This window comes from Mugil cephalus, chromosome 6 (assembly GCF_022458985.1).
Source record: "Mugil cephalus isolate CIBA_MC_2020 chromosome 6, CIBA_Mcephalus_1.1, whole genome shotgun sequence".
Taxonomy (NCBI): Eukaryota; Metazoa; Chordata; class Actinopteri; order Mugiliformes; family Mugilidae; genus Mugil; species Mugil cephalus.
The window spans coordinates 17,424,852-17,447,914 of NC_061775.1; the positions used below are offsets into that span (position 1 = coordinate 17,424,852).

The 23,063-nt window shown below is 44.4% G+C and overlaps 1 protein-coding gene across 17 annotated transcripts in view; it reads left to right on the forward strand.

Moving 5' to 3' along the window:
• Positions 1-23,063, forward strand: part of ptprsa (protein tyrosine phosphatase receptor type Sa) — a 212,882-nt gene that overhangs the window by 87,098 nt on the left and 102,721 nt on the right. For all 17 annotated transcript variants that reach the window (XM_047586746.1, XM_047586748.1, XM_047586749.1 and 14 more), the window contains 3 exons: positions 5,052-5,274; positions 19,288-19,433; positions 21,983-22,124. In XM_047586746.1, the coding sequence (XP_047442702.1) occupies positions 5,178-5,274; positions 19,288-19,433; positions 21,983-22,124 (385 nt within the window). In that variant the 5' untranslated portion in view covers positions 5,052-5,177. The remainder of the gene's footprint in view (positions 1-5,051; positions 5,275-19,287; positions 19,434-21,982; positions 22,125-23,063) is intronic.

The following is a 23,063-nucleotide window of genomic DNA, read 5'->3' on the forward strand; positions in this document are numbered from 1 at the left end:
TCACCTGCTCGCATACTGTAACTATACATACGCGAATCCAAGCTGGCGCAAACGTAAAATATGACGCAAAGGCTGTTTATGTACGCATAAACGCGTATAAATACGTGCTCATCAACGCATATGGTCAGTATCGATACAACACCTACGGCCCCGGTCGTAACTCAGCGGCGCATATGGCGCGCTGATATACTGAACGGTCCGGCATCTTTCATCTTTGTGTTGTTGGTCCTCTGTAAAGCATGAATCAATGAAAGGCAGTAAACCCGATGAGGGAAAGGCCTGTAACTCGGGGCTGACGCATAAAAACTTCATCTAAGGTGAAAGACTGCAGAGGGAGAGACCGAAGCTGAAGGCTGATCATAAACAGCGCATAGCAAGAGTTTAGAGAGGACAGTGAAAGAGGCGGCGTTTGCTTGAAAATTTGTATTTTCCCTTTATCTCGCGGCAGCTAAAATAGCTGAAGTGACCCCCCTCGGTTCTGCGTTGTTAGTTGTGTCTTAGAGTCATTTTGAAGTCAGGCTTTTGCCGTGGATGCACCGGATAAGAACGCAGACGAAAAGATTAACCTATATATAGGCCTCGGCTCCTTTTACACGCCCCGCATGCCCTTTATAGAAAAAAATAATAGGTGTCCTTGGCTGGACATTGCGTTCACGTCAGCTGCTAAAGACCTAGGAGGCTCAGCGTCTGAGAAAGGGATTCTAACTCGTGCAGAGGCAGCCAGCCATTTGTCTTAGCCTGGGCGACTTTGAGCTGCGGCCAGTTTCACTCACTCAAATGCTATACAAGTTTTATTAGCGGTTTTGCTGTAACCATTGTAATCATATTTTGCAAACATTAAATAATGCAACGCTAATGCCTTTGTGTTTATTATGTAGTGGAGGCGAAGGAGACATTTCGGTTCGCTGGAGAAACGAGGGAGTCGGTGCGTGAATTTAGCAGGGAAATATTCTTTTAGGAAGTCCAGACCAGCCAAACTGCACTTGATGTACTTGTGATCGTCTCGCGAAAGAGATAACGAGCGCAGTCCCTCGGGCGATAAGTAGTTTTTCTTTGTGTAAATGCAGCCTCACAGCTTTATCGTATTATATGTACGCCGCGCATCAGGGCGTGGGGAGAGTCGGGTTTCACGGCCTCTTATTGAGAAACGTGTGCCTGCATTCCTGTGCCCTCATTCGCTTTTTTAGGAGTCGCCCCTTCCTTTCGCAATATCTTCTGCAGCCCATTGTTGGCACGTGTTAGTTTCGGATGTGCACGCATTCTCTATGCAGCCGCGCTGCTCTCATTTCATGCTTATGGCGCGAATTCCCATCTCCCTTCCCTTCAGTGCCTTTCTCAATCTCGGTAATCAAATGCATTAGTATCAATATTGCATGGGGGAAACGAAGTGAATTTGAAGCTTGACCATGTCAAAGCGAGGGCCCCTGATAGCCAGTGACTGCCACCACTCAGTGGAAATTGCACTGCCATTTTAGCTGTAATTACTGGAGCCTGGCACCGGGGTTAATATCTGGAGTCATGGGCAGTTTTCACGGGGGGAAACAGGTTCTAGCTTCAAAACATACTCATTGCCCATTAGCGGCAATGGCTCAGAGTTTAATGAATTGACTTTGGTGCTTCATTGTTTCATTTCAAGGTGAAATATTTTGCAGTATGGCCGTACAAACAGTCTGATAAATGTTCATAAATTAGCATAAATTAGCAAATTGTGGAGATTGTTCATGATGACTTTCAGTCCGTTCTCCACTCACTGCTTTTTGAGATAGAACATCTGGTAAAAAAATATATTTATAAGTGATGTTCTACCTGAGAAGATGCAAGTAGAACCATGGGCAAGAATTAATGTAATTCAGTCATCTTTTGTCTTTACCTACTTTCATTTTTCTTTCCTCTTTAGTTTTTTGCAATGCAGTTGAAGGCGGACAGGCTGCGCTTTTAATTTTCCTTTCTTGCTTATTACCACGATTTCCCCCAGAAACGTCCCCGCTTACTACGGTCGTTGGAGCCCCACTGAAATGTGTAAAACTACATCATTAGCAGTTTCCTCTCGATCACAGCCTATAATGTGGAAGCGGCTGAGGGGTTTATCAATCGATTGGCCTCTCGGCTAGCTTCGCCGGAATGCTAAATACTCTCGTTCCTCTGCCCATTTCTGGGCCGAAACGTGATGAATGCTTTTAGCCGGAGCTGACAGGTATTCCCACGGAGGCGCTAATAGCGAGAGAAACATGCAGCGCTTTCTTTCTTTACCGCGCCTGCCTTTTGATCAGGTGAGGGCTCCATACCTTTTTTTTTTTATTATTATTTTTTTATTATTTTATTTTCCCCAGGCTGCGGACAAACACACAGCGTCTACTCTATTCGACTCCACTCCACCCTGCTTCCCTCTTAACTACTCTCAGAATAACCAGATAAAAATAAAGTTTTTCATTTTCCTGGAAAGCTTTACATTCCCAAATCCTTAAACAATGGGCGCGAGTGTCTATTCTTCATCTCACATTTACATTTCAGAGAAGAAGGCGGAATAAAGCATTACAGACAGGGTCTGTGGTAAGACACACATTCGCGGCCTAAGGTTATGTTTGGCAAGGCTGTTGAACAACAATAGCTGTTGTAATTGTGTTGTGAAGTTTATATAGCAACCAGAGGTGGAGATAGAAAGCCATGCCCTGAGGGGAGGGCCATAAATCATAACCTTGGCATCTTGTGAGGAGAGACAGAGAGAGTAATTCCCTACAGGCATGCAAGATTCCTTCTACCTACACCAATGTTTACAGTGAGAACAATAGGGGCATGATTCAGAAGTCCCCCAGACAATTTGATACTCCTCTATTCACGTTTGCCGTATTTCGCTCACTTCTCAGCATTGACATCGCATGCCCTCCAGGCTGGGAAGAAAAGAAAGAAAAACGAAAACAAACAAGGACACACATGTCGGTCGTGTGTGTATATAGTACTGCGCTGAAAGATGAGCCGAGCTTCTGAAAAACACCCACTCCTTCTTGGCACGGTGTTACCCCCTCTAACAAAAAAAAAAGAAAAAAAAAGATCTATTGTTTCTCTCTGTTTTTGTAAGTGTGTCACACGATCGTGCATTTCTCGGCTCGAATTACATACGCGAAGAAAGAAAATTATATCTTGTCAAATGTTGTTTTTATTTCCCCCCCCCCTTGTGTTTTTTCGGTTTTTATTTGTGCCTGCGCCTGAGGAGCATGGTCCAGTAGTTTTGGAGGGTGAGGCGCTTTCTTTTATATGGTAGCTGTCTGAGGTGCTTTGTTACCCTGCTATTAGCTGTGGTTCCCCACTTCAGACGGTGCCACTGTCACAAATGTAGCTTCATAAAACAACTTCATGACACGAACTCTTTAACGCGTCTGGCAGCTTCCGATGCTTATTTTGTTCAGCGTTAGCGGACTCAGGCGAGATGTGGTCGATCGCGGTAGTGTGTTAGTCGGTTTATTCCCGCGAAAAGGCGGCTAAAAGGTAGCAGAGGACATAACATCATGGAAATGGTTTTCTACAGAATTAGATATTCTCGTTATGTATTAGTGCAATAGCCTGTGGAGTCACTTAGTTAATGTGTTAAGAAGAATAGAGTGGAAGAGTTTATTTCCCAACAGGTGCACTGTATTTATGAGGAGTCATTCTTACTAATAATCTAAAAAAAAAAGATTAAAAAAAACCAACAAAAAAAAAAACAGATACAATTCAAAGTATTGCAGAATAAAAGAATAAATTATAAAAATGACATCTGGATGGTGCCAGGTGTTACAGTTCACGCAGATTGTGAAGCGTGTTGGCTTCACATTAGCCAAAGACACTCCTGTCAAAACAGGAAATAATTATTTCAAGGGTTCGGAGCGATAAACCCGTTTTGACAAAACGGATGCGTCGACACTAACTCTGTCCTCACAGTTTGTACCGTTGTACTCCGTTAACCGCCTAGTGTGCAGATAATTAATCTTCGTTCTAGAGTATCGCCCTCACCCCTTGTGTTGTCCCCTCTCTGCAGAGTCGCAGCATCCCCGGAGCTTGGGGGGGGGGGGGTTCATTGTCTTGCGCAAGGACGCTTAAAGCAGGGCAGATGCTGGCCGACACAGGGCCTTGACCCTTCGTCCTGTGATGGAGGTCCTCCGAGAGTGGACAGTTTTGTGTTTTCATGTTCGCGGCTGAGACGGACAGCGCTCTCCGTTGAAGTGTCCTTGAATATGAGACTGCCTTTTCACACTTTCATCTGTGCGCTGTAAGCCGCCAGCAGAAAGTGTGTCATCTGAACATAGTGCATATGGGGGGAAAAAAAAAACACACACTCATTACATTCATGTCATGGATCGCTCGCACTTTCTTTCTTTTTCCTCTTTATTCATTTCTTTTTAATTAAAGAGTATGTGTAACCACTTGATGGTGGCTCTGTGCTGCACCAACCATATCAATGAGAGAATTAGTGTGTGCGTGCGCGTGTAGTGAACCCCATCCCTGGTCTTTCTGTTTTGCTTGGGGGATTAATGGCAATTTGACTAAAACAAAGAGGCGATGCCTTGAATATCATCGGGCCCCTTTGTAATTACAAGGCTATGAGATAGGCAAATAACGACAAGATTAGGCGATTAGGAAGGGGAGAAAGAAAAACAGTGACTGATCGGCTAATTAAGGGACGCAAGCACTCACTGGTTGTGAAATGGGAGCGGTTTGGGGGATGTGGCTTCCTCTAGTGTCACTGCCACCTTATTACCGTACTTCCATGGACTGTAGAAAAAATGGACGCCATGACAGCAATACGTTTTTTTTTTTCCCATTTGTCTGGGAAGTCTCGTTTTAGTGAGCTGACTCTATAAAAACTGGATGTGACATCACGATGATTGACAGTTGGTATTGACGACCACTCAGTTAAGCAGTCTTAAGGACTGTGAGAGTAGGAAAAAAGGTCCAAGGAGCAATGTGGTTGGCTGCTCCAAACTCTGGTTCCAAGTCCATGTGTTCATCGATAGTCACATGTCCTCGTACATAGGTAACGTTTATTAATTTTCTCTGTGTCTTTTGTCTTTTTGCAGAGTGCCGAGCTAACCCGCGTGAAGACCCCAAGCTTCCCTTGCGCAGCCTGGGCCTCGGCTCTCCGGCCAGGTCGAAGATCAGTCCCACCCTGCCCCTCCTTGTCCCCCTTCCCTTCCGGAGCCAAGATGGCCGCCAGTGGTGCCCCTCGCCTCTCCTTGCCACTCCTGCTGCCTGTGACAACTCTGCTGCTATCATTGCTGCTCGCCGGCTCCCACGCCTTATGTGAGTACCAAGATGTTAGCGAATTGTGCCGCTGCCGAGTTCACCTTTCCTTTCTGGCAGTGAGTGATTAGAAACGGGTTATTTGAAGAAATGAGGAAGAATGCAAGTTAACAAAGCTTTGGTGAACATACTTAATTTTGACAGAAAGTGTTTGCATTTTCGTCGACTTTTGAGGTCAAACTGCAGCTAACAACATAAATGTTGGCAGGTATTTTATATGTAGCCTCTAAACTAAAAAAGTAATCATAATTATACACGGATATCCCTTTCCCTTTTGGATATCAGGGTGCTGCGCTCTGCTTGCTAATTCATAAGGCTGGATCATACATTACGGATAGACAAAAGAGGCAGCGTAGCTCAACACAAAACCCTGTTCTTTGAGCCTCTAGCTTTATTTTTAATGTGCATAAAAGCACGCTATTACACTTTAAGTGTGCATGCTGCGAATTGTTGATATCTCATCTTGAAAGGCAGTTTATTGAATGTTTCCTCGCCTGCCTCAGTCAAACAAAAAATGAGAACAGCACCGCGGCGCCAGGAGCTACATTTTACTTGTGAGAACAAAACTGCATCTGCATAGAGGCTTTAGGATGATCCGTACGTTGGCGGTGCAGCAGCTGCTCCGGTGACCAGTGCGTTGTTTTCACAATGGGCATTCAGTATTGAGTTGTAGGTCGCTGGCATTTGGGAGCCAGCGCCCCCACTTGTACAAAACTGTGTCGACAAATGGATTGACTAAATTATTCAGTTAAATGCCCGAGACGGACGGTTGAAAATGAAATACTTTTTGTGCAGAAGTGCTGTAAGTGCCATTCTGACATGTTATATTTGTATATTAGACGTTTACCTGGTACCCTCACAATGAGTACTCTTGTAAAGCCTCACTGATTTTACGTAAGGAGACCAGCAGCTGGTGATATCCCCTTTTTCATTAAATGACGTGAATGTGCAACTTTTCAGATATCAAGATATTTCCCATTAAGACACATCTCTCCGTATATATATATCTATATTGCTCTCCATTACATCCCGGGTTAGTAACGGGAACCTCGGTAGTCTCTTATCCCACCCTGTCAACTCCTGCTTAGGATTTGTTCTGCGCCATTTCCCCGTTAAGATGGGCTTAGAGCAGCATTAAGGAGACAAAACAAAGAGGAGCCTCTGCAGAGAGATAGAACAAGAGTGAAGGCGAGGTGGGGAGGCTCCCCCTCTGGTTTCATTGTCAGCAAATCCTGCGTGTGCGCATGCTATAGCGTGTACATGTGTACGGCGTAAGTGTGTTGGTGAGCGTGTAGAATAATTACATATGCATTAAAACGGACGTGTGCATGTGTTTAGATCTTCGTGTGGATTAGCTCGCTTGAATCCACGTGCTACAGCAGGCCGTGCATTCCCCGTCATACTATATGTAAATGATGGATGTTTACCGCTTCTTCATTTTTTTTGTCCATATATAAGGTATTGCAATGTGATCTACTGTTATCCTCGTGGAAAATTGGTTTAACCCTTTTAAAACCCAACGGATCGCCGGCGATCAGTTAAAGCATGCGGTTTGCGCTACTGACAATATTCAAAGTGTGGCTGAACACCAGGAAGTTGTGCTTTTGTCTGTTATGACATCTCAAGGGTAGAGCTAACTTTGTTTTTACCAACAAATTCCTCCAAACATGTCCTCCAATTCCTCTTGGAGGAGGTCTTGCATTGCTCCCCAACCTGCAGCCGAGAGTAGCGGTGCGTCATCATTACCGTAATGGCATCTTTTTTTTCCCCCAGAAAGCGCAACTTCCCACTGTTCAGCCACACCTTGAATTTTGTCCATCGGTGAGTTACGGTAATTCAAATACTCGAGGCTTTTTTTTTTATGCACGGGTGGATGCATTCATCTTTCATTTAAATGTATTCGATTCAGCCAGTGTGTCATTTCCACCGTGTTGTTTTTACAGTGCAGGTACCCCAAGCGAAACTTCGCGGACATTGAGTCATGCTTGATTTTTTTCTGTCCTTCTTCCGTAATTTGCAAGATAAATTTCATTTTCCACCCTCTTCGTCTATCTGTTCCTTCATCTCAAGCTTGACATACAGTGATATATTTATTTTTTTCCCCCCTCAGTCATTCGTGATAACACGAGGGCCACTTGATTTTTCTCATGTTGCTGCAGAGCTGTCTACGTTTGATTGCATGGTGGTTTGAGTGTCTGGGAGCGTAATTGGAGTGTCTTTCAGCTCAGCTGGCAAAAAGAAAAAAAAAAATATCTGAAATTGCTCTCAGGCACATGTCAAACAGATGTCTTTGTTCTCTTCCCTTTCGCCTTCTCTCTATCACCGACGTTAAGGCCACACACTCGTGCGTTCGCTTGCCCAGCGAATGTTAGGACTCTCCTCCGTGGTCTTTCGTGCTCGCGCTGGTTTAAATAACATCCAGTGCAGTCTGTTTCATTTTTAATAGAGATTAGGTTGCCTCTTTCATGCTCTTTCTTCTTTACTGACAGCATCTGCCCATATCTCCCAGTTTCCGTCTACCTCGCCTGTAGATACGAGCGCCGTGAACACTGTGCCGCACTCTCCCTTCTCTCTTCTCTTTTGAGGGTGTTGTCCACCATTATGTTTGGAAATACATGCACACATCACAGTCTTTCACCCCCACCCGCAAAAAACCCCACTCAGAGCCCCCCCCCCCCCATAGTGCATTTGTCCTATAAATTTTCACTCCCACTTGGTGGACTGAAAGGATGCCACCGTTTTGCAGAAAAGCCCATCTGAAAGCATGATGTCATCCCTTCCTCTCACATCCCCTCACCCCGCCTCTCTCCCTCTGCCCTCACTTTCCTTTTATTTACACGCATAAATCACGGTGAGAAGGAGACATTTTTAATCAAAAGAGAAAGAAATATGGCTCCATAAATCCGGCCACCCCAACCGTAATAATGCTTGGCTTGTGTATATGCCTATATTTGTCCGCGCGCTTGCATACGTTCATGTTCAGGGACACGCGTACAGCACCGAAGCACGCCGATAAGCCGCAACGTTAAAACCGCTGATAGGAGAGGTAAATAACGTTGGGCATCTTGGGAGAGTTCAGTGTTCTGCTGGGAAACTTTGGCAATGTGAGGATGTTACTTAGACATGTACCACCCACCCACATCAGACCAGACTCCCCCACCCCTTACAAATGACAGCCTGACACAGGACACTCTCAGAAGGCCCGTGTCCATTCTCTTACCTACATAATATTATGAAGGTGGTCATAATGTTATGCCTGATCTCTTTTTTCCCCCTATTTCCCATAGTCATGTAATGTCAGTGCAAACATAGATAAAGATAATTATGGAAATAAATATTTAATCAAGTCAGCTAATTGTCTTGCGCTGACAATACAACCAGCGACTACACACTAATAATTAATGATTGAACTATTTACAACTGCTGCGAAGGGTGGTTTTTATTCATGATTAGAAGGAACAAAGCATCCAACAAATACAGCTAAATGTCGTAGGTTTAAAATATAAAAAATCAGGGTAGCACACAGCACCGGGCATAATAACTCTCGAGTGAAATGTGTTTCTGTAAAGCGACTCGAGACTATATATGTAAGTGAATACGATTTAACTGAAATCGAATTAAAGCCTTGGAGAGACTGATTAAAAGATTATTAGATGACAGCTTGTAAACTTAGTTTCTGCAGTCGGTCGCTGTCAGGTGTTTTCAGTTTGTGGAGAGACTTTGTTTTGTCCGCCCTCCTCCCAGCTCACCCGTGCTCCTGACAGACAGACAGATGGTTATGTCGGCAGAAGCAGCGAGCGAAGGTCACAGTCGGAGTGGAATCGAACGCTTCCTTGGTGCGCACGCTGCTCACTCCTCGTGTAATTGTTGATTTCAAGTTAGAATAAATGTCATGTCTGCGCGCTGGGAGCAGTTCCCAATATGACGACTTCTTTAGTTCTGTCATTGGACGTTCAGTTTTTTTACAATTTGCTGTTGAGTTTGGTTAGCAGGCATTTTTCAGTAATTAGCAACAGTATCTTGCAACTATTTGTCCTTTTAGAGTAGCATCCTTTCCTTGGCGCTCCTAATGGTAATTGGTCAGAATTCACATTGACGATGTGAGTGCGTTCAATTATTTATCTTCCTCTGAAGCTCACAACATTAGCAGCTGCCAAAAAACGAAATCCCCTTAGTGGAGCCATTATTTTCTAGTTCTCGTTCCCAACATCTTCATCTTCTGTTTTCCTCGTGTTTCCCTCTGTTGTTCCTTGTCTTTTCTCCCGCTTCATCTTTCCCGGTCATATTAGCTAACGCTGTCACGTTAAGACTGTCAAACTCAATTTTATGTGAGCCCTGCTGTCGCATGCATGCTGGGCCCCATGTTTTACTTCATGTGCTTGGGTTTCTCTCAAATGAGGAGAAAACAAGTTAATATTTAATTGAATTACAGGCATGAATCTCTTGCCTCAAGTCGCCAGTTGGTGGGCTGAATTGTGCGCTGCGAAGTGGTGGAAGGAACCAGATTAATTTAGCGGGGCAAGAAACTTTCAATGTGTGCTTTTAATTGACAATTTGAGGAATTTACCAGAAAGCAGCCAAAAACCCAAGAAGTGGTTTCAGTGCTCTCCTTGGGTGATCTTATTGCACCCAAGGGTTTTAGGTTGGATGTCTTGTTGGATTCTTTTCACTACTCACTTGGATCCAATTACACTTCACGTCTCTCTATTCACGTCCCCCAGAACTGAAATCACGGGCTGTACAAAAAAAAAAAAACACTTTCCCGGGATGTTGTCGCTCAGCTCTTTCTTGCCAGCGAGCGAGGTTAGCCTTGAATATCAGTGTGCATTTTCATTAATTAATCTTTTCTTGCCACAGTGTTTGAATCTCACACTACACATTTTCATTAGCCAGTCTGGATTTTCCAGTATCTGGTCGAGTCCATGACAGCCTTGTCCACAAAAGAGGGAAAAAAAACAAACACGGCATTACTTATGATCTGAAACTGCGCTGCTTTTATTTAATGGTTAATTACAAGCCAGACCCTACGCAGAACGCCGTAGCCTGACATGCACATGGACATCCATATGGTATCAGCATGTCTTTGCTTTATTATTTATGACTGATTCTCCATCTCCACAATTTTAGGCTTGATCGTTTAGAGACAATAAAGATAGAACGCATGAGGAAAGGTTAACTGAGGAAGTTGGCAAACATTTGCATGACGATATATCGGCGAAAATTTCAGTCGCCATTGTTGAAAGTGAAGCAGGAAGTAGAAAGTGAAGAAGGAAATAGAAACAAAAAGTAACCCGACTGGCAAAAAGGACATAGCACTGACTAGTGTTTAGGTGGTGTTTTTACATAATGAGCCAGACTGATGAACACACAAGTATAAATGTCTCGCACCAGCGTAGGTGACGTACGTAGGTTACATGCATAGGTTACAGCATCTAGTCCTACGGAGGCATAATAAAAATAATTCTCAAAGTGGTTGGTGGCTGGACTATATACTGTATGTTGTCTTGAGAGAGGCAAAACTAAACTGATCCACAGTACAGCTCATGGCTGACATTTCTACTGCTGTAAGTATAGCATACAGTGAATTCCCACCAGCTATTAAATTGGTCCAGAAAGATAAAACATTATGGCAATAGTAAAAAAAAATAGTAATCTGCTTAGCATAATTTATTTCACTTTTGGTCAGCGCAATGGATCAAAGAGTTGTCCTGCAGACTCGAAGCCTCTGTGATGATACTTACACCTTTTCTTTGCTGCCATCACCTCTCTTTCTTAGCCTCTTTTCAGTAACATGCTCCAACTGGGTTTGATGAAACAATACAAGAGATTGAAGGGTGTGAAAAGTGCTATTCATCTATGGCCCTTTCTTCCAGTGGAAAGGAGTTCAGCATTAGCAAGGAGGCTTTTAAAGTTGTAATATTTCCAGTCCTTTGATGAGTAAGTTTGAATCTTCAAAAAGAACGCTACTATTTTATGCCTTGTTGGTCTTATCATTTTTAAAAGCCCTCTCAGACGGCACAGGTGGAGGCTTCCCCTTATGTGTCATGTTGCTCGGGATAGTGGAGAAAGATACAGCAACCGTTTTTCAATGTTTTGTCTCCATTTCCCTTGTTCCCTTGTCCTTTATTTTGATCAGACCTACAACACCTTTGGCAATTTAAGGCGTCCTCTTCATTTAATGAGCCAACAAGTGTCAATTGCCTCAAGTGAGTCTCTAAATGACACAAAATTGTTCTCATTTCACCTCCTCCGTGTGGGCTCTGTGGCCATTTTAAAATCAGACACACACTTAAGCTTAATTTCCGTCCCCCCTCTGAGGAATTGAGCCTATTTATTTCCAATAGGCTGAAGGATACTCGGTGTCTTTTGGTGTTTTCCTTTGGCCTTCAACAATAGTTTCACTGGGACCAATTTGTGCATATTACGAGTGTGCCACTCTTTTCAGAACTGCAGCTTGGCTGTGACAGCACTGTGGCTGGGCAAAGTTTTTCACCTCTGGGTACCAACACTCTGCAACTTATTTTATACTGGGCTCCCACATCCTGCCACAAGTCCCCCACGGACTGCAAATCTTGTGCAAATCTGAGAGTTTCTTTGAAGTGCAGTCACGATAGAGGGCATAATGTGTGAAGCAATTGCTCGCATGTAAACATAAACTGTCTCAATTAACAAGAGTCTATACTGTCTGTATTTTGTATAAAAAGAGGTACAGTTTCAGTTTGGGCTTCAAGAATCATCTTGTCAAGTTGTAATAATTCCCAAGCCTTGTGTTTCCAATTATACTAAGTTAATGTCATTTGTTACATGAGGTTTCTTCATAAACACCAACTTCCATTTAACTGGCGAACTATTCTCAGTCTACCTTATTAGTTTGTTGAGAGGAGAATAAGATTTTAGAACTCCATTTGAGGTTATAAGTTGGATAATATGTTGCTGTGGGAACTGGCTCCACAACCCAGGGAGCAAGAATTCAATTGGCGCCCTAGCTGCTTCTGTAGCAAATCCCAATTAGCCTTAGTTCCTTGTATTGTAATTGGAAAAGCAGCCGCTTCATTAACACTCAGGCTTGCACAGTCAACGCAAGGGTTACATAGGAGTGGAAGCTGTTCCAAACGTGCCCCCGTGGAAAGAGCTTGCATCGATATTTTAAACACACATTCGGGCAATTTCAATCACACAATATTTACTGCAAATGCACTGCTGTATTGAGAAGGTACTGGATATTCCAGATCTTGGAGCAGACGCCACAGAAAATGTTTCATTCCCGTCGCATCCTCCACTAGTCGTCTTCGGTGGTGGCCCATGTTGGTGCCAACAAATTGTCCGTCTTTACTTGCAAACAGTTTTCCCCTCAGAAGCCGACAACAGGCCTCTTTTTCCTTTTTCCCTTTCTGTCTTTCTTGCCTCAGTTCAAGTTTTTTGCCTCGGTCTTCTTTGTTGCGCGTGATTGTGTGTGGAAAAAAAAAAAACAAAAAAAACAGACAAGACAAAGCAGGAGGGGTTTAGTCTAAAGGCTTGGTTTCCATAGCGATGGCACTTGCCCAGGCAGCCTGTTAGAATTGGTCCTGATTGATGGGGGTTGGTTGTTTAGGCCTGGAGGGTGTGTGTGTATGTGTGTGTGTGTGTGTGTATGTGTATGTGTGTCTATTCATCCATTCACTTGAATGCACATTTGGCTAAATCGATCTATCTATCTGTTCTCCCATCCCTGCATCCATGTGCCGACTTGTGCGTATGTGCTGATAACGGCTATCTAACCGTTTTTAGTCAGGTCCAGGGCTGACAGACCGGTTTCCCCGGTAGCTCAGTGGCCTTCTTCCAAATCTTGATGCAACACAGAATCGAGAAGTCACGCAAAAAATGTACACGCGCTTAAAGATGCGCGAAATTGCTCCTATCTTGTTGTCGTGTTTTTTTCCTGAGCACCCAGCATTGTGCCACGGCGTCATGTGTCTGCTGTTTGGGTAATATGAAAATGAAGTTTATTCTCAGTTTCACTTCTCCAAATCAGCTTCTTTAAATTAGCAACGCACAGTGGTTCATGTTGCTCTCATCCACTTCGTAAACACACCAAAATAGACTTACTAAATAGCTCGCAGTGCGGCAGAGAGTAGAGTGTCTGTTGAGATAAAGTGCCAGTGAGTGGGAAGAAAATATGTGGAATAAGTTTTAACACGTTATTATGAGCACAAAGTTATAAAAAAAAAACGACTTTAACTTAATACCACTGTAATCTGCATCCTCACCCTGATTACACCATTTTGCCAGGCTTCTGTATAATTGTCAGGCGAGTTAGTTTGCTGGTTGTAATACCTTTAATAGTACCAAATGTTCTTTGCAGTCATTGCTGGTAAATGTGCAGTGTGCTGTGAAAGATACCTATTTGAAGCAAGATGGATAACAAGTGCCCTTTACCGTGTCTCTCCCTTTCTCTGCAAATCACTGAATGGCTGTGAATCATTTTGTCTCCCACTTTGCTAATTCAGCAGATAATGGCTCCTATTTATGACCCGAGAAGCTTTTCTCCGTCAATTACGTTATTAGTCATAAAGCTAGTCCCCTCCTTCCTCTTGTGCCCCCACAACCCCCCCAACACCGAACCACAACGTTAAAGTACCGTAAATGGAGCCGTCTGATATTCACATTCCCCTCTCCCACACTCCCCCACTTTATAATCACAGTGCTGGTGCATTCTGTGTTATCAGGTACAACAGAGGTAGCGGACAGTAGCAGGTGGTTGCTGTATTAGCTAAACAAGTGTCTGCGCACAGCGTGAGTTTTTTTGTCCGTCTTCTATGCGGCCGCGTCTGTGTCGTTCTGTTCTATTCTCGGGGTCTTGTGGAGAGAGCCGGGCCCCCATTGCCGGCTATTTTAGCTTGGACCATGTCCCCCCTGCCGGGCAGATAAAGACCGGTCTTGTGTGCTTATCTGGGCAGTTCTGTACCTCAGTCTGTCTGAGGGAAAGCTTGGGGAATAGAATGAGACTTTCATGGAAGGGACAAATGGCCACTGCGGGTGCAGTGTCCTTTCAATGTCATCTCTGGTAACTTAACGCGAAGCATTCGGCGGAGACTTTTCTACACGGTACCTGACAGCAGTGGAGGTGCACGCGTTTTTAGAAAAGGTGGCACGAGTGGGAATTAAACCCTCGTGCTCTCTCAAATATTCCGCTGGACCTAAATCCTGACGGTTCAGGTGCTAAATGTAGCATCAGTGAGCAAGAAAAAGGTTGGCAGCTTTTACGCTCCTCTTTTTTTTTTTTTTCTTTTTTTTCTTTCGCCCTTTGCATTGTGCGCAACCTTATGTGTTGAAATGATGGGCTGGTCTGTGCCATCACTCATTACCGCTAAGTTTTAAGCACTTTAAATCCAGCTCAGCCCTCTCTACCCTGCAATTACTGGTGTTGTGGCAAGGTTCAAATTTCAGAAAAAGAAAAAGGCTTAACAGACCCAGAGGCCCAGAGCTAAAGAAAATTGAAAACAAGAAAAGGTTAATTATGCTCATCAGGGTTCACACAATCTCACACTGCTTACCTCCAGTAATTGCACTATGCCAGACATTATAGGGGTTTTTGGTTGATGGTATAAAAATACAGACACTTTCAGCACACACATGCACAAAAATAAATATTAAAACAGAATTTTGCCCACCATCTGTTGAACTACTATGATGTATGTCTTAAGCCTTAAAGGCTTCGACTTCTATCTAAATGCATGTTGGTCGTACACCTGAATGACTTGGGTTCATTGGACGTTAATTAATGCTGATGACTTTCAAAGAACATTAAACCCACACTCAGAATAGTTGTATTAATTAGACGTGGCACAAGAGTGTGTGAAGGAGTTGAAACTAAAACTTTTGTTGCTAAGTGCGTTAATAACATGATTATTTTTCTTTCTATGTCTTCAGAATCTCACTTTCAGCTTGTGTGACACACAAAGAGCAACCTGTGCTAACAGCTGCATCCAAATTGTCAAATGAATACATACTTTGTAGACCAGTGTCATATTCTGATTTATTCTGCAAAGAAATTAACTGCTTCACGTTCTCTAGCATTTCCTCCCGGTCCTGTTCAGACCTTATATAGTAAGATCGAATCACATAAAATAGTTGCGAAAACTCCCGGGACGCATTGAGATTGTATTTGAGACAACCGATCTCGGACCACATTTGACCAGGTATTTTGGGTCGCATGTGTCCAGATGTGTTCGCATTACAGCGGTAGTGTGAACACAGTGTGCCCTGAACGACCGCCTATACTCAACAGGTGTGCTCCTGCTCCTAAATGATCGCCTGAAAAGGAAAAAAAAAAAAAAAAGCACCTTTAAGTGACGTTTGTTCATTAGCATGAGAAGCTTTTTAATACATTCTGGGTTGTGGTTCTGGAGCAGCAGTGGAGGTCCATTAGAGAAAGCAGCTGTTATAATATTCTACTGCTTCCCAGATGATGTCAGTGTTTATTTGCATACAGAGAGAAGAAGAAAATGAGATTGGATCTGGAGATGCCTCTTGGGACGCATGTTTAATGCCAGATTTGGATACACACAGCTGATCACTTGAGATCTGACAGCCCAGGTCGGATCTTGATGCAAGCATTTTCAGAAGAGTCTAGAATGTCATTCAACATCTGTGCAAAAACGTCATGCACAGTTTATGCTTCTGCCTAAATTTGATACCGTAGTTATGGCGACACCCCAGACCACACTCAGACCTTAACGCCGTAGCCTGACATGCACCTCCCCAGAACTGTAACTACACGGCCACACAGACAGCAAGGTTGGTTCTCTTGGTAGTAGCGTGTTTCCTCATTAGTATCTCCGGCTGCTTCTCCAGCTCCTCAATTTTTGAATTTTTGGACCAATAAAGATAGAAAACATTGAGAAAAGGTTAACCGAGGAGGTTAAGAGATACAAACATTTGTGTGACTCATTTCGGCGAAAGTTTCTGTCGCTGTCGTTCAAAGTGAAGCAGATTGCTCGCACTGTGTGTGACCACTATGTAGTCATAAATGCCTGCTGTACGGACAGTACAGACATACCAGGATGTCACGTAGTTTAGAAGTGTGGGGATGGACGCAAAGCGAACAGTGGACACAATTTTCAAAATGCAGCCAGGGATAATGAATGAAATGTTGCAGCTATAGTTTAGAGTCTACAGGCTGCAAATGAAATACCTTCTTTACTAGTATCTTTTGATGGACTGTTTTCTGTTATTAAAGAACATACTTTAAAAGACGACAAAAAAAGAGGAAATTAGCTGAAAACTTTCTTTTTGTATGAAATGTTGAGCACAGTCTGTCCTCCACTATCTCCTCTTGTCACTTGTCTTTCTGTCACCTCCTCTTCCACCATTTCCTTTACCACTGACCTCTCCACCTATTCCTGCACTCGTCCTCCTGTCATATCTCAAGTCCTCTTTTACATTCCATCCATTCCGTCGTCGGAGCTCCGCGGGCTGCATTTTATCTTTTTTTAACCGTCCTGAGGTAAAACAGAAAACTACACGCAGGATATTAGGACGAGAACAATCCTGGGATCTCTCCAGAGTTAAATTTGAACTGGCGTGCTGACGGCCACGTTTATTGTACATCTCTCTCATCCTATGAAGAAAGAGAGGGAGAGGGAGAGGGAGATGGAGAGGGGGAGACGGCGCTGGGTGGAAATGTCAAATGGTCCAGGGGAAAACTAATCAAAGAATGCTGGCCTTCAGCAGAACCACTGCCACAAGCCTGATCTGTGTAAATCCCTCTTCTGTCTCAACAGAGGGCACATTGTACAGGGAGGTCAAATGCAGAGGAGCTGTGTTGTGTAAAGCTGCGTTGTATAGTTGCAGAATGGAAATTGAAAGTGTAAAATGCCAAAAGGGATCATTGTATGCATCAGACAAATCCAGTAGACCTACTCGTTGGAGAAGGATTGCGCATCGTACTAAAACCATATAGAGGAAGGTAATCCTCTTTTATTTATTTATTTTTTTGTGGTCATTGTATAGAGGTAATAGGGAAAAGGAGGAGGTGGGGCGGGGCAGGGCTCAGCCAGGTGAGCTGTAAGGGTAGCCCTAATCCTTTCTCTGTTGAAGATTTTCCATTAAATGTCACAACCCTTTAGTTAATGCTGTTTTATTTGGCCAAATGTTTGGTATTTACATTTAGAATACACTACCCTGTAGTGTATTCAAAGCAGCCGCTAAACCTCATCATAAAGAAACTGATCAATTGTCGTAGTGTCATTTAGAGCTACTAACTGTCAGATTTTCAAAAGGAATTTCGACCTGGGGTTAATTTAAAGGGTGTAGGTTTAGATTTAAAGAGGGCCAAGAATTATTTTGAATTATTCAACAATCAATATACTTTAATTTCCCCATTACGAGACTAAAAATCCATATGTCCAACATGACACCGACAATGTGACGCTGCTTATAAATGTTCAAGATTCACCCCCACTCTTTGCCTGATTTATTTCGCTCGGTGGACGGTAAAGCAGACAAAGAGCAACTACCCATCTCCAGATGAGCAATTCCCGCTGCACGCTACAAATTTTTTAATATACGGGACTTATCATCACCGCGGCAATAGGAACCTTTTTATGGTCGTTTGACCACGATGATTTAATGAGTTTCTATGCTTGGTTTCAGCGGGAATCTGGCATTCAAAGACATCTGAGCATTTAGCATCAAGGTTAAGTGTTTCTTGCGCCGGCGCACTCTTGTGAGGATCAAACACATTTTTTTTTTTTAGTGTTTGGCACGACGTGGCTCACGCTTTTATAACTACTTGAACAAAATCGGCCGGGGAGATCGCGAAAACTGTTTTCGAAATTAATCAACCGTCGGAGACTCGCCGGGTTACTTTGTGCATCTCGTCGTAATGTTTGCATCAGAAACATTTGGGTTCTTATTTGGGCGCAGTTTGATCAACTTTGTAATGCCTCCGCTTTCCTGAGGCAACACTCATCCTTATGTTCCTCTCCCTTGTCTCACGCCGCCTCTCTCTTTGCCTCGTTCTCCCGCTCCTTAGCTCCATTTACCCGGTAATGAATGCAAGAACTCTCCTTCATATGTGTTTAGCGGGGCCTGGAGACTGGTGTCGGCCCGTGGTCCCTTAATTATTAATTGGACGTTATGCGCTGGCCGTTTGATCATCTCTACATATCTGTATGATTCAGATTTAACGAGGTTCCCAGGAGATGCTGTTTTCTCTCGCTTCCTCTATTTCCATCCGGCTTGTTGTCTTAAACCTACTGCAGCGCGGCTGTGAGTTACGAACCCCAGCTCCAAAAGCAACAGAATTAGAAACTTCCGATCGACAGAATGACCGAAGTGCATGCACCGATCAGGCATAACATTATGACCATGACAATCCAATGTTCTGCTGGGAAACTTTTGAACCTGGCAAATTCATTATATCTGAAACTGGTCAGGTATCTGTGGGATGCACTGGAACACCTCTTATCCACAGAGGGAGACCTACACAATATCAGGAAGGTGGTCATAATGATATGCCCGATTGGAGTACATTTTTTAGTGTGTGTGATCCTAGTGAGAATTAAACTGCTGACTGTGGTTCTGCTTTGAAACGGTGTCAAATTAAAACCACACGTCACTTTTCAGTCTTTTTCACTGATCTTTCCTGAGGGTTTTGCCACCGTACTGGCAGTAACCTAGACCGCAGTCTGTTTCCCTTTAGAGCTCCCTGCTCATCAGCACCTTGTCGCGACATTAACATATAAATTCACAGCCTCGTATTCATCCGGAGGCATGTATGCGCCGTAGCAGCGCGGCGCAGAGTCGGGAATGAAATACAGACGGAGTTAAAAGAGGCCAGCGCGGCTTTATGTAACATTATGGAGTTGTTTGTCTGCGCGCGGATGCACGCACATGCACTTACGCTGGCATTTGGAAGCCTGTCCTTTCTGAAATGTAATTAAAGCAACCGAGTTAGACCCAGCGCTGCAACATTTGTCTTACTGTATGGCTTGTGCTAATGCGACTCTCTCCCCCCCTCTCCCTCCTCAGCACCACCACGGTTCACTAAAGTTCCCGTCGACCAGATCGGCGTCTCAGGGGGCGTGGTCTCCTTTGTCTGCCAGGCGACGGGCGACCCCAAGCCAAGAGTTAGTTGGAACAAGAAAGGGAAGAAGGTGAACTCCCAGCGCATTGAGGTGAGTCAGTGAAACCTGCTGCTCGTTGCTGCACTCTACAGGAATGGGGTCAACCTAATGGTTAGAAGCAGAACCTGAGCTGTACGACACTGTAATGTCATACACTACAGTGAGGAGTACAATCAAAAACTGTGTTCTGTGAAGTTCTTGTGGTAAGTCATTTCATGACATGTTACTTAGGCATGTACCACCCACCCAGACCAGACCAAGCACCCCCACCCCATAGCAATGTCACTCCCTAGTTCAGTTAAAAAAAAAAAGAACATGGAAAACAGTATGTGGTATTGACCTGGCCTCTAATTTTACTAGATCCCAAACTCATCAAGTATCTGTGCTATGGCCTGGAATGAGCCTGATCCGCAGAGGCCCCTCCCCTCGACCCATAGGACCCAAAGGCCCCCACTAACAACATCCTGTTGTGAGACACCCTCAGAAGGCCCATGTCCATTCTCTGATGAGTCACAACTGTTTGCACAGAGGGAAACAAAGGGAAATATTAGGAGGGTGGTCCTAATGTTGTGCCTGATAAGCATATGTCCAATGTACAAGTATAACATTCGCTCCTTTACAGCTGTCCGATAATGAAACGCATCCTCTTTGCACTTGACTGTGCCGCTTCCCCATGTTCCCAGTGTTTTCTTTTTCTGCACACATGCTCGCCTGCGTGAAAAACGTGCCCGTGCGTTATTCATGATGTTTGTTGTTCGCTCCTCGGCAGGCATCCCAGATGGCATCTCTAAAAGTCTTGATTGATGCTCAGTGTCTCTTAATTAAAAAGTTGCTTTCGTTAAGTATGATGGCAGCGACGGCGCACACAGGCGCTCGCGCTGCGGCACGATGGCAACCATAGGGGAGGTGGTAAAAGGCGAAAAATAAAATAAAAATGACAACATCAACGGGGGAAGATCAGCACCTCCGCGGAGGGCTGTGTTGGTACATTCATCCCCGCATGCTAAGTGGGAGACAAAGCCAAGGGCGTGAAGGAACGGACGCTTCTATTCCTCCGTTTAGCATGAAACAAAAAATTTGCAAAGGGGTTTTGAAGTAGTTATGACTTTCTTTCTTTTTTTTTTTTCTTCAGTTCTACCCTCCAGACAGCTGCTTTGATATTGATCATGATGCCACGCGCTGCGGTGTTTTTAGCCTAATTAGCAGCTCAGCCCTGAGATGTGCAGCCGCGGAGCAGCGGGGGCTACTGAAGACGCGTACTTGTATCTCAAAGTTGCGCTTTTGCTCGGAGATCTCAGCACTGTGTCCTTCGTTGAGATGTTCCACGCTTCTCTGAGGATGAGTGGGTTTGCTTTGAGACTGACAGGCCGGCTGCCTCCTCTGATGCTGGGTCCGTCCAAAGCTCGAGCCAAAGAGCCAGGCGTCAGGGATGACTTGTCCAGTTTTAATGAAAGTGGTAATTAGTTCAGAAATGCCACCATTTAAATTCAGGTCTTCTACCTGAGTCGTGGGAATGATCTTATTGCTGCAGGATATATGGCTGCTTACATATTGGTTTTCAGGAAGATCAAACATGGCCCTTTAGATGCTGCCCAGTGGAGAGTTCCCGTGGCCACTTAATCGAAACTTCCCAACAGTCAGTCACACTTACTAATATTTTGTAGGGGAAACATAAAATGTTACTGTGTGTATATGCAGTAGTTCCTATAAAATGTAACAGTGTAATGCTGAGTTATACACCGATCATCCACAACATTAACCCGCCGGGGCCAGACCAGACGTCCCACCCCATGGTAACGATCCTCTTCCTTGATGGCAGCAGACATCTCCAGCAGGATGAAACCTGACACGGACACGCACACAAAAACAGTTTAGGAACAACTAAAAAAAAAACATGAAAAATAGCACAAGGTGTTGACCTGGCCTCCAAATTCACTAGATCCCAGAGTGATCATGTATCTGTGGGATGCACTGGAACAATCCTGATCCACAGAGACCCCTCCCGTCAACCCATAGGACCCAAATGTCCCCACTTACAACATCCTGTTGCCATACACCACAGGACACCCTCAGAAGGTCCATGTCCATTCTCTGATGCTGTTTTGGAGGCCTACACAATATTAGGAAGGCGGTCATAATGTTAGCTCTCTTCTACTCAGTATTCACGGCACATGTTGCTTTCTGATTGTAGTTTGATATTGTTTTTTTTTTTAAAAAAGCTCTTTCGACAAGGTTCAAAACAAGAGGCTTTGCAGAGAACAAAGGGCATAATTACAGATAAGAACAAGAGATGAAAACACAAACAATGCGTGTCGACGTTTCCTTGCAATTCAGTATTCATGAAGACCTCGGGCCATGAAAGAAAACTAACGTGGTGCGTTTCCAACAGAGGATATCTTGTTGGAACCGAACGTTGTTTTCTTAGTCGCCTCTGTAAATGTAAAATAAATGAGAGCTCTGACACCACGGTCATCCTCGCATCTGCAAGTAAACTGTTTGCCATGGCTCTGTCCTGCAGGGCCGCCTCAGGTTCCACAGTGTTTCAATTGAAATCCCGAGCGCGTCCGACCCAACTCTGTTCCTTCTGTTTCGCCCCGCAGACCATCGAGTTTGACGAGGGCGCCGGCGCTGTGCTCAGAATCCAGCCTCTCCGAGCGCCACGTGACGAGAACATCTATGAATGTGTGGCCGAGAACAGCGAGGGCGAGATCACCGTCAATGCCAAGCTGTCCATCATCCGAGGTAAATCTTGCATTATGAAATAGCGCGCAGAGGAGTAGCTCTTTTTTTATGATGACATCTTGCCTTGAGGGAGCGCTGCACTTTAAAGACCTCTTACTTGGAATTTTGATAGCTATTGCTCTGCTATTGTCTTGCAAGTCAGCTTGACGGATCAATTTTAATTTTGCCTGGTACATGACTGTGTTTTATCTTACAAGATTATGGATTATGGTTTGGTTTTGTCATACCAGAAATATACAAGCCACGTCTGGCTAAATAAACGTTAGGAAAAGATAGAGTGTATTAATACTGGTGAAAATGCAGAGGGCTGCTTCTCAAACCGTCTGTGCGGGGACTGATCAAAGCCTACAATAGAGCCTCATGCTCGCTCACAGGCGGATGACGCGAAGACTGTTTATTAAGGACAAATCAATTTGATGCACTAATCAACTGCCATTCATGTAAGCGCCGAGCCGCTCATCTGATTGATCGGTCAGTCGGGGTGACGGTGGCCGGCGGATGCGCCTGAAGGGATCAGACTAATAATCTGAAATGTGCGAAGCCGAAAGCTGAAATTCACGCACGTTAATGATCGTCTCCCGAAGGCGCTTCTTTGGTTTCCTGAGCGAGTTTGCCGCTAGCTTAGAGGTCACGGAGGACGGCGTCGCACTCTCCCACCTTCTTCTTCTTCTTCTTTTCCCTTATTCTACCTGCTTCTGTCACGCCGCACACTCACACGAACAAACAATCACACACACACACACACACACACACAGACGTCTTTTTTCTTCTTCTCTGTTCTCTCCTGCTGCCATCTGCCATGTTTCCAGGGCTGGATGAAGCTGAGCTATTGCAAGCTGGCTGGCTGGCTGGCTGGCTGGCAGCACACAAGCGAGGCCTTCCTGCCTGTCAGATCCACAGGCAGTGGGGGTGGGGAGTATATGTGTGGTGGGAGTGTTG